The 12988-nt window shown below is 37.3% G+C and overlaps 1 protein-coding gene across 2 annotated transcripts in view; it reads right to left on the minus strand.

Annotated features, from left to right (window-relative positions):
- The window catches only part of MLLT3 (MLLT3 super elongation complex subunit), a 275848-nt gene that overhangs the window by 22661 nt on the left and 240199 nt on the right, over positions 1-12988 (minus strand). The window contains exon 1 of one of the 2 annotated variants that reach the window (XM_080820718.1): positions 10290-10569. The exons of the other annotated variant lie outside the window; for it this stretch is intronic. Coding sequence (XP_080676844.1) covers positions 10290-10421 — 132 coding nt within the window. The 5' untranslated portion in view covers positions 10422-10569. Of the gene's footprint in view, positions 1-10289; positions 10570-12988 lie in introns of those variants that run through there. 2 annotated transcript variants of the gene reach the window in all.

Genomic DNA, 12988 nt, shown 5'->3' on the forward strand with positions numbered 1-12988 from the left:
GCAGAGAGCCTGATGTGGGGCTTGATCCCAGGACCCTGAGATCATGACCTGAGCCGAAGGCAGAGGCTTAACCCACTTGGCCACTCAGGCACCCTAGATTAAGGTCTTTAAGGCACCCAAGGACTGAAAAGATTATTGCGTCCTCTTTTCCCCTCCTTATGTCTACATGTGCCAAAACCTATGTATAGGGAACTTTAATGAGGTTCTGATTTCTCCCATTACTAATTTGATACTTGTTTTTGAAATATCAAAACTCTCCCCACACACACACACACACAAAATTTCTGGCTTTTTCCTGTTGATGCCCCAATGCACATGTTTATAGCTGACCTTCTGAGTAATCAAACACTAGACATGAAGTGTCTTTAAATGGCATGCTCCACAGTGACAAAAGTCTAGTCTTAAGAACCTCAAATTCGGGACACAAACCATAAGAGACTCTTAACTACAGGAAACAGGGTTATAAGAGAGGAGGTAGGTGGAGGGATGGGGTAAAGAGGTGATGGGCACTAAGGAGGGCACTTGATGTAATCAGCACTGGGTGTTATATGCAAATGATGAATCACTAAACTCTACCTCTGAAACTAATGATACATTACATGTTAATTAATTGAATTTAAATTTTAAAAAACTCAAATTCTATGACAATCATTATCATATCAAACATTCATTAAGTGTTAAATTTAGAAATTTCTCACCTTGCCTGCTCAAGCCTTTTTACAGTATCTAATAAAAACCTGACTTTATTCAGATAAAAATAAAATCTTTAGTTCTATAGCTTAGTGTGTAGGTTTTTTGGGAAGACGGCTTAGGCTTTAATGTCCTCACAGAGTGAGGGCACTAAGCCTCCTGTAGAAGTAAAGCAAAAACTCCCAGCCCACGACTCTCCCAGTAGCAGCTAATCAGCATTTGGTTGCTACTACTTTTTTTTTTTTTTTTTTTTTTTTTACAATAGACCACATATTCCTCTTTTGCCTAAAAGAAGATATATCTTTACTACCAAAACGATGGCCTACCAAGATTTGCAAAGGAATCTTCAACATGAAATGGCTATGCAAAATCATTTTGTAATAGATTTTCTACAGAAGATTATTTTTGTCCAAGACAAGTAAGAAAAACCACATGTTTACAACTGCTACAAGTTACATGCTTCCAAAGAGAACACCTGTCAAGGCAGGTCACACGAGAGGCCTTATACAATCTGGCATCGTTTCTTAACACTGGAAGCAGGCTTCCTCCTTAGGTAATCAGAAGACAGAAGTTCTATCTTTTCTCACAGGCAACATGTATTTATGAAAAGAACTTCAACTTGATCTTTAAAACAATCAAATAAAGAAAAAGGGGAAGAATAACCTACTCCTTTTTTTTCCCCTTCAGGGGAAAGGGAGAGAATACAGTCTAAGAGTTAAACAGAAATTATTTTAGACACATTGCTATGTTTTTCACAAAATTTCTACCTTGTTTATTAAAAGAAAACACATAGCCTGCAATAAAAATTCTTTTTTGCAGAAATATCCAGAAAGACTACATCAAGGGTGAGTACTAATCAAAGAAAACATAAGGGTAAATATACTTTTACTTTTGTCTCTGTTCAATTTTCATGACAGAACCATTAGGAGGTTCTTGTCAGTTTAGTGCTTCCTTCACTAAAAATTAATAATCATCGGACACTTTTTTTTTCGTATCATATAGTATCTTTTAAAAGACTGTCTCATTTAAAATGGATATGGACTGAACTTACAGTGGCAGTCACTTCACAATATACACAGGTATAACACTGTATTAATTAAGGTATAGAACATGATTTGATACATCAATTATAGCTTGATAAAACTGAAAAAAAAGGGGGGCACCTAGGTGGCTCAGTGGGTTAAGCCTCTGCCTTCGGCTCGGGTCATGATCTCAGGGTCCTGGGATCAAGCCCCACATCGGGCTCTCTGCTCAGTAGGGAGCCTGCTTCCTCCTCTCTCTCTGCCTGCCTCTCTGCCTACTTGAGATCTCTGTCAAATAAATAAATAAAAATCTTAAAAAAAAAAAAACTACCTTACTTAGTTCCTCTTCTATAAGAAAGTGAAGATAATCCCACTCAACTTTCAAATATACATTTAACACATTTTTAAAGAAAAATGACATCTATTTCAAACAAGTATGGAAAAGGTTCATCACATGAATGCATTCTCTTACCAATTCCCATTAATAGCTAATATATTGTGATAGCTGTTTCAATAAAAGGTAAGCTCATAGTTAAGCAAAGAACTAAGTATTGAAAAGTTGTGAAATAACACTTAGACTAAGTTAATCTAACAAGAATGACGTAAGAGTGACTTGTCAAAAAGCTAGAAATGAGAACTTTTTTCATTTAGTTTTATATTACTACCTACTTCAAAATAAACATGTTAAAAGAACAAAATAAACATGTTAAAAGAATTTTATTGTTTTAAAGATTTTATTTATTTATTTGACAGAGAGAAAGAGGGAGGGAACATGAGCCAGGGGGAGAGGGAGAAGCAGACTCCCTGCTAAGCAGGGAGCTGGCAGGCGGCTTGATACAGGAACCCTGAGATCATGACCTGAGTGGAAGGCAGACATTTAACTGATGGAGACACCCGGGTGCCCCAAGACCAAAACTTTATGATATAGAAAGGTATATATATGAAAATCTGATGGAACAAACGTCAGTCAATAACTTTAACCTCTTAATATATCTTTGTGTAGCCTTCCCATATTATTCATTCACTCTATCATGAGAAAGGCTAGTGCTACAGACTGAATATGTCCCCCCAAAATTCCCATGTTAAAGTCCTAAACCCCCATGTGATGGTATTTGGAGATGGGGCCTCTGGGAAGTGATTAGGTTTAGATGTGGTCATGAGGGTGGGGCTTTCATGATGTGATTAGCGCCCTAATTTAGAAGAGACACCAAAGAGCTTGCCCACCTCCCCCCCACCCCACCCCGCCCACGTCACTCCCCGCCCAGTACGTGAAGACAGGGTGAGAAGGTAGCCAGATCCAAGTCAAGAAAAGAACACTCAGAGGGGAACCAAGTCAGAAGGCACCTTGATCGTGGCCCTCCCAGCCTCCAGAATGGTAGGAAATAAATCCCTGTGGTTTAAGCCACCTACTCTATGCTATTTTGTTAAGGCAGCCCAAGCTGATTAAGACAAAAAGACGTATTTTTTATCCCCATTTTACTGCTGATGGAACTAAAGCACAATAAGACTAAGAGGCCAGGAGGTAATATTTAGGTAGACAGCACCCAGTTCTCTAACTTCGCATCCAGTTCTTTCTACTACACTGAATAACCCTGAAAAAGTGGAATTAATTTAAAGCAGTTTTCCGAACACACTAACACCCTTTTATAACAGCCAGGGAACAGCCAGGGAACAGTTTTCTATGTCGCTGTGAAAGCTGCACTGAATATGCCTCTGTCCCTAATGTCCTCTAATGTCCCTAATATCTTGTGTGCCATCTTGCAATCGGCACCCAAAGCAAACCAGTGATCAAACAAAAACACTTCATCCCTGGGTCTGAATGTGTTCATCTGTGTCAATTGCTTCTAACATTTGTCCAGTCAATACTACAAGAGATCCTGGCTACTCACCTCACTAGTTTGATATGTTTTGTTTAAAAAGCATGGACTTTTCTCCTAGAATGGCACTGGTACAGATCACAAAGACTGACATCAGACAACACACTAAGCTCATTTATTTTATTTGCCTTCTAAAGTGATCTAGTCTTCTTACTCAACTTTTCCATACAATCTATATATAACCTCCAGGGGAAAAAAAAATAGATGTAATGCTTCAAATAATCTGCCACAGGTCTTTCTTTGGAAACAAGGTGAAATTGGGGAAAGGACAGTGGAGTAGGAAGCTACAACTTGCTGGACTGTCACTCAAGTTACTGCTGGACAGTTACTCAAGTCTGTGACCATGGGAAAGACACCCCATCTCTCTTTAGCAAACCCTCTCCATTGTTAGATATTATAGCAAATTTAATGAACTTAATGGTAAATTTTAAGTGTATTTTGCCTGCTGGGCCCTTATAGTACCAAAAGCTATTGTCATGCCCATCATGCCCATCATTTGCTGGTAAGAGAGAAAGATCCGAAGAATTACCATCTCTACTATTAGCAAACCAGGAAAGGTCCTTATTTCTGTTACATATTCAACTTACGGACAAAATCATCCTGGATGCCAAGATAATTGGCTTTACATTGTGGTGCCTCTGTTTTTAGCAACTGCATTTGCTTTCTTCCTTATTATTGTCATCCTCACTGCTGTCATTACATGCTGTCATCATTTGTGCCCATCACCCCCTGTCTGAGAACACAGAATCCCATTAGGAAACGAAATGGCCTTGGGGAACAAGGGTCTATAAATCTTTCCAGGAGACCCTTTTCCACACTTAGGGATGGCTATAATTTTCTTTTAGCTTCCTCTCTTTTAAACAGAAGAGTCCCAAGTCTTTTATCTCTCATCACCAGTTGTACTTCGAAGGCTGCTACTGACTAGTGTGGCCAGAACATATGATCTTTCAAAAAATCTGGTTGTTGCAAGATGGCGTATGTGCCAGATGTTTTCCAAAAATCCCTTACTTGTTGAGAGCTGTAGGAATGAGAAATCATCTGGAAACAGGCCATTTACACTTGCACCACCTCTAAGCATTTTGCTATTCCTTGGGCAAAGGCCGTGTGCAGAGAAGTTTTGTTTCACAACCGACCATAAAATACACCACTGCGTTGTAATACCAGAGACGTATCTTTTAACTGGTCTTTCTCTCCCCCGCTCCTTTTGTGTATTTTGAGGATTAAGGCAGAAAAAGAAAAAAGTTACAAGTCAGAGGGCTTAGAGCTGTAATGCCTCACAAAAGAGAAAGAAAAAACAAGTTTCCTCATAGAATTGCCCCATAAATAACCATTACTGAAGCTGACCAATGAACGTCAAAACTCCACCACTCATCAGTTAACAATAAGATCCCAAAACCGTTGTCAGAACAACCATTCAGTAACTTGTGAAATAACCCACCTGTGCGGAGCACTTGCAGGACGCTCAAAATAATGTGAAAGTATTATATTCCCTCTCTCTGTAAGGGCAATGCTGAACTGAATTCAGAGTCCTAAATGTCCGTTATATGTGGCCATAGCTCTAAGCTTTGGATTATAAAATTTAAAATAGTCAAGGAAATTAAATAGAATGAATTCAGGGTATCATAAAGATAGAAATTAATTGAAATGAAGTAAAACAGAGATACACCGGAAGAGATCATTTGATAAGACATTTAACTGCATTTTCTCATTAACTTTGGACATTTTTTTAAAAAGTGGCTTACTTGAAAATGGCCAAAGAGCATTTGATTGACACCTATAGAATCTTTATAGACTTACACAAATGTCAAGACGTTTTATTAATTTCATCTTTGGACATCTCAGAGAATTTTTCCCATTAAATGTGAAGCTTAGATTTACGATCATAGCAGTGGCATCAAGGTTTTGTTTTATTTGCCAAGACCTTTATTTCCATGGTGTTTTGACTTCCAAAATAACCAAAGTCCACTGGGGGAAAAAAAAAGTATTGATTTAAAACTATCCAATCATCACCAGGTCAAAATGCAACATTTCTCATTATCAGTCTATTATTTATCACAAAGACTGTTGACAGTTGCAAGGAATAAGTCTTTACAAGCCTTGTATCTTCCTAATTAAGATAATAGTGCATTTTTCTCAGGTAACACTCTGAATCCCTTTCTTCTAGATCAGAGCGCTCCACAAGTCCTTGGGTGTGGGTGTGCATGTAAGGTGAGCCACAGGGGTAAAAGAAAAGAATAGAACCTTTATTTGAGTAATACTTATTTCCTTGTTCTTTTAATTTTTCAAGTATTTCTATGTACCTTCTTGTACACGGTATGTTAGCACAGCTATTACTACAATTTAAAAATATACATACACGGGGGATGTGTGTTTATTGAAAGAGAGAAGCTTTAACATCAACCATCGATTTGAAATCTGTATAGATTTCAATCATCGGTTAGATAATAGATAATCATCGGTTTGAAATCTGTAATTTGCCTGCTCAAATCTGAATTGTATCACATAGATTTCAAATTCTGGAGTGCTAGGTGCTAAATATACCAGGTCAGTATCATATCAATTTTTTTAATAGACCATCCAGATTTTTGTATTTTATAATATTTTATGCTCAAAATTGACTTACAGCTTAAATTTTAACTTTTAAGTTAAGCAGAAATCCTCCAACAAACCTTCTTACTAAGTAAGAAGTAACACAGACTTATTTAAAAGATTTAAAATGCACAAAGACCTTCTTAAAAACCCAACACAAAATACTTAACATGACCCCCCCCACACCCCCGAAATTTGAAATTATCTTCACTGTGGGTCTATCCGGTCATTTTATAGTGTTTGCTGAAAATGACACATTAAGTGAAACTGAAAATTTTATAAACAGCTTAACATCTAAATATGCTCTACTTACACTTACTTTTATTTAAACTGTTAAGTACTAACAGTACTTAACAGTACTTAACAGTACTAAGTTGATAAAAATAAAAGTATTTTTAAGAAATCCCTTTGCTCTTAATGAAAATGAACTGAAGTAGCAAAAACACAGCCGATTTAAGAGATTGTGCTCATGTGAAAACATTCGGAGGTGGACTTTTTTTGTTTGTTTTCTTCTCAATGTACCCCTCTTAAAAAATGCGGCATTTAGAATCAACAGATCCCGTGTTAGTAATATTAAATTCTTGTCAAGAGCAGGAGGAAAGCTACTGCTTCTTTGGCTCTAAAGGAGCCAACATTTCCATGCACACATATAAGCCCAACAGTTGCCTTTCTTCATAAATCAATCCATTGTTGCACTTCATAATGAGAAGGCAGATTTACTGCCTTTTACCGCCTTTTCTCACCATCAGAAAGATGCCTATTTGGGTAATAGGACGTTTCTCTTCTTCAAGGGTGTTTGGGATTAGGGAGGCAGGGGCAAGAACCTTTAACATCTGCTCCCTTCAAGTGAATGACACCTCCAGTTCTCACCGCCGGAATGCTGAGAAGCAAATACCCTGAAGTTGACAGAATTCTCCAACTTGAAGGAGCACAACACTTTGAGTACACTGAAAACACAGCTCTCAAACACACATCTGGGATTTGAAGGTTATATTGTAGAACTGTAAAAACATATCATTTTGCTGGCTAACACTGTAATTCAAATGCCATAAAATCATCATCATAGAACAACAGGAGTTTGGAATAAAGACCCTTGATTCCATCGTCTTCAAGTTTCTCTAACGCTGAAAATACCTCTGAAGTACTGGCTGGTAAGACTTTAATCATCTGTGATCTCAACAGTGTACAGTAATAACAAAAGAGTTTATAATATGGACTTACATTCTTCTGGCTTTGTTTACTTATTTTTCCCTTAGGGAAAAATATGTAAGAACAGTGAACTTCAGACTTTGAATTAAAAACAAGAGAAAGGCTCGACAGCATCTAATAATTCCTAACCATCTGCCTTTAAAAAAGTACACACACACACACACACACACACACACACACACACACTCACCCACTCACTCTAGTTAGGCTAAACATTCTTAGCAAGTAAGTAGATCTTGATGGCTCTGAACAGAAGTTTCAGGAATCAAAGTGCTACTTTTGGAAACACTGCTGCCTTAACAGGCATCATGAGTCCTACGAGCAAATGTAATTAACCATAAATTAAAGGCAAAGAGACACCAGCCACTACAAATAAATAAAGTGGGGGCAGGTACTGGATTCAAGAAGAACCTCTATTTTTGGAGAAAACTAAATTATGTCTTCTGTCCGAGAATACAGAGTACTGCCCAGTGAGCTAGCATTTCTCGTTACTTTGGGCTATCTTTTGTCACTTAAGCAGTGCTTCTGACAGTTTTACAGGCTGTTATCCCAAGGACTTCAGTATTTATGGCCTTTATTCACTTGGGCTTTCTGCTCTTATCCACTGGTTACTAATCACTAAATAGATTTTTTTTTTATGGGACTGAAATTAGCTCAAAGGATGTCCTTCAACAATGGTAGCTCAGGCCAGCACCGGCTAAAGGTCTTCTCGGCCTCTTCCTCAATTTTCTCTTCCCTACAACACAAGTTAATGAGGATTCAGATCCACGCTGTTCGATTAGAGCCCTGGCCCACATGATTTACAGCATGCTCAGAGGATGGTTTGGAAATGTTTCGGAATTGATCCTCAGAAACTCATTCAATTTCAATATCTCAAGAATGATTTAAAGACCTAAACTTGTTTAATCTTCATGGGACGAAAGCATTCCCTATTCATGAAATCACTATTCAGGAAAAGCTCAATTCCACAAACTTCCAGCATCCCCACCCATGCATGCATGCTTCAAATATATACATTGTATTTTAAAACTTCAGCACATTTAGCTTGTAATATGGCCCTCAAATTTCTTCCTATATAGTCAAGGCTACTTAGTACCTTTTAATCCACTCTACTTAAAACACCAAGTGCTGAAAAACAAGTAGAACACACAGACTCGTCCTTCCACTTAATTGCATTTGACTTAAACATCTCCTAAGAGATTGGGTTTTATCTTATAACAATGTGAAATGCGTAATATATCATGTCCTCTTTACCAGCTGGCTGCTAGAAACCTGAAAGTCAAATTAGTCTGGAAAGTGGTGTTTTCTTATAGACTAAAAAATTTGAAAGAAAATAAGAAATATTGATATTATTCTCATAAATTTCCTGAAGAACTGAGCAAATTGCACAGCTCCCTGAGTGTGGGCTGAGCCATGGGGGCGGGGGGAGGGGGGAGAAACTTAGCTGCAAAGCAACAGGAAGGCTTTACTTACTGCTCTAGAATAGAATTCACTAAATATGACTCTTCCTGGAATGAAAGGGATTTACTACGATCAGCTTCTGTTTTCTCTGAAATTGTGCTGGAATGAAAACATTTAGAAAGGAAATGCTATTCAAAAAAAAAGTTTCTTAAGCCCTCTAGATATTTCCATGCCTGGATAAAAACAGTATGTTCTACCTCATCAGAAAAAAATTTAGTTTATGAGATTAGTATTTACATGAAATTACTTTGCCCACTTACATAGAAAATTAACTATTTGGACATCTAGAGACCCATATGGTAAATTCTCCTGGAATATAGTTCCAGGAAAATTTCTTTCTGCCAATGAACATGCATGCATTATGAAATTCCAAATATAAAACTACGTAACTCTCATAGTTTTCTAGGAAAAAAAATGGTAGACCTTATTGCCCACATAGAAAATTTACCTAACTCTGAATAAATGCTATGTTCTAACTTTGTTACTATCTACCTTAGTTTACATTTGTCACATATATTAATCTGTAAGGCAACTTCCAAACAGACATACAGTATAACTATTAAGTAAATTAAATACCTGTATTTGTGTAAGAATTTACATAGCAATAATTAAAAAAAAAAAAAAGACAGTCTCCCTAGGATTATCAAAAAGGTATTAAGGAAACATTTTAATGTGTAATTATGTGGTAAATAATTTTTATCAAAACCGAGTAGATAGATGATGAGGGGTGTTATTTTTTAATAAGTTATATTTTACACTGTTTGCTCTTTTATCTAAAAATGTGTGAATGGGCAAAGAAAAACATTTGGGTATATGGCTCTTCAAAATACAATAAGCTATATAATTATAAAAAAATGGAAGACCAGTATTATTCTTTTCTGAATGAAAAGAATCATTTCAGATGAGAAAAATACATAAGCCTAATCCTTAGCTTCTCTAAGAAAATAAAAGGAAGTCTATAATATGACAATCATGAGCAGAAGAAACTTATGTAACTTCTAACTTCTTAAATATGTATTTTAGTAATTCTAGGGTAGATAAAATATAAGTATATGCTTTGAAGTCAAAGGAGAAGGGTATCTTTTTTTTTCCCTATTTTAAATCACTCAGGGAAAAAAACACACATGAGGGTTCCACTCTATGATGACATATTAGAAAAGCATATCACCTATTTTATAAACTTCTCTAATTTTTAATTAGATTAGTTCATGCTATATGCAAATTAACGATCTAAAATCAGTACATTTTTCTTGAATTCTCCTATAAATAGAAAACCCCCTGTGTCTTATTTCTCTCCTCATGCTTATCCCCCTCTTTCATTACCTTGTAGAACATCCTAGAAGCCGTCGTTTCTATGAAGTGATTGCTCACTGTAAATAAACTTTACATACAACTGGCCTTTAAAAATCAGAAATACAGCAAGCAAAGAAATCATCCTCACCTCTTGTAAAAGAAAACAGAGTAGCCCCCAGGAAAACAGAATTGCCCCAAAGTTCACGTGTGTCGGCAAGGAGTTGAGAGCTGTTAAGAATGATCCTCTTGAAAAGAAAGAAGTCTCCTTAGGCACCCACATGTATATTTAGATTAGAATGGCGGTTTAAATGACAGCAAACACATGGTCATGACTTCCCAATTGCTCATTCATCCGACACACACACACCCAGGCTAATCAGAAGCAAACATCCACCCCAAACTGTTTTAGAAACTGGCTTCTTCTATCTGAGACTACCTCTGTGTGGTAAGCATACATTCTGCTAACGAGATCAGATGTCAAATACTTAACTCTCTCTCAGTGTACCCGGATCTTGAATCTCAGTGCTTTAGTATTCCAGACCGTATCTCTAAAGTCACTTTGACTTACCGACTCAAGCCAGCTGAATACACTCCCTGCTCTAGCCTGCAGTTTTATGAAGCACATAGTAAAGGAATGACTATCTGAAGGTTCAAAATCTGCTTGTGTCACAAGTATTTTAATGGTAAGACTTGCCCATCCTATCAGTAATACACTCCTATTCTGTAAACAGGGCAAGGGTCATCGCAGGGGATAACATTTTCTTGCACAAATAAAGGGTGGTAGGGTTAAAAGGTAGAAATGTAGAACATGAGCTTTGAGCTCCTGTTCATTACTGGGACTCCAATAACATTTTCCAGTAAATAAGAAAAAAGAGGAAACACAGAGGGCGTTATTTGGACACGGCTGTGATCTATACTTATGACACTGCTGTGCCATATACATGTTTGTATGTGCATATGTGTTATACGTATGCACATGTACTGAGATTCTTATACAGTAAGATGTGTTGGGGGATGCAGAAAGCCACATGCCATTATGGGCTCTGTGATAAAAGGACAAGCTATTTTAAAAAAACCAGCAAACAGTGGTGCCTGGGTGGCTCAGTCGGTTAAGCATCTGACTTTTGGTTTCAGCTCAGGTCATGATCTCAGGGTTGTGAGTCCGAGCCCAGCGTCAGGCTCCTCCCTCAGCAGGGACTCTGCCTGAGATTCTCTCTCTCCCTCTGCCCCTCCTACCACCACTTTCATATGCCCCCCCAAAATAAGTAAATAAATAATCTTTTTTTTTAAGTGGCCAACAATTTTAAAGAATTATCTTACTTTTGACATGAATTTTGCACTTACATCTGCATGCCAAATAGTCTGAAAACTCAAGGGTTATAGAGTGAAGGTAAAAAGAAGAGAATAATACAATGATTTGGTGTGAATCCTGATTCCACCACTTTCTAGCCGAGTGACCTCAGGCAAGTAACACTCTCCAGGTCTTGGTTTCTTCATCTCTAAAAAGGGGGAATGAAATTAATAATGTACTAATTCGCATTGTTAGTATGAGAATGTAGATAATGCAAGTAAAGCACTGAGAAGAGAACATGGAGTAAACAGCACTGTTACCACCGATAGGAACAAGTTTAAGAGTATATATAATGCTGGGGCACCTGGGTGGCTCAGTGGGTTAAGCCTCTGCTTTCAGCTCAGGTCATGGTCTCAGGGTCCTGGGATCCAGCCCCGCACCAGGCTCTCTGCTCAGCAGGGAGCCCGCTTCCTCCTCTCTCTCTCTCTCTCTCTCTCTGCCTGCCTCTCTGCCTACTTGTGATCTCTGTCTGTCGAATAAATAAATAAATATTTTTTTAAAAAAAAGAGTACATATAATGCCTGAGTAAAGTCATGCATGAGTCTATCTGGTTTGCTCACCACCTCCATAACAGTATTCCCAGAAATTTATTTGATACTTTAAGAGATAAGGCAAACTGCTCTAAACTGATCCAAAACAAATTTTTTCCCTTTAAACTTCTCTTGGAGTAGGAAGCTGAAAAAAATGCCTAGTTCAATACTTGATATAACAGACATTATAGAAAGGATCTCTATACAAACAGAATGAGCAAGGAAGAGCATTAAAAACTGAGAGTTAATCTAAGTACGAATCATTTATAGGCAAGAATTGTCTGGTCAGGTATTAATTAAGAATTCACAGAAAAAAGAAAGCAAAACTCATCTGGGGCATCCCACTGATTGAGACCTATAAGCTTTTCCACACACAAAAACAAGGACCCCAAAAGTCTCAAGAAGAAGATCTATTTTAAAAAAATACTAATACCATGATATTGTTCCTGACATTTCATCTCGATTTTACAGATACGTACATTTCTGTCATATGTTAACTTGTCTTAAGAATAAGAAGACAGAAACGGATGCTGATGGCTTAGCAGCAGAGATAGGTGTCCTGTGGTTTGTAATACCTTATAAAAGTATTACAAGGAAATTCAGAAGTGGGTAAAACCTCAAACTTAATGGGAACTTCTTCACATTGTCTGACAAATTAAGACTATAAGTAGCCTTAGAATAGAACATCTGTTCATGTGGTATCATCAATGTCAAGTTATTTCCCTTTCTTTGTCTGAAAATCACAATCACGACACACAGTTCCTGTGCTCCTAGGAAGACGTTCTGCTATATACTGGAGCAAGCAAATTTGATATACTTGAGAAATAAGATTATTTCCAATGTTAATGCTACCCCAAAACTTGTTTTTAATGTTCCTCTGTGTCATTAAAATTTAATATAACCTAACACAATTACCACCAATAGAATGCAGGTGTTGGGTAATTATATTAGTATCAACACTACAGG

Source organism: Martes martes, assembly GCF_963455335.1.
Source record: "Martes martes genome assembly, chromosome: 12".
Taxonomy (NCBI): domain Eukaryota; kingdom Metazoa; phylum Chordata; class Mammalia; order Carnivora; family Mustelidae; genus Martes; species Martes martes.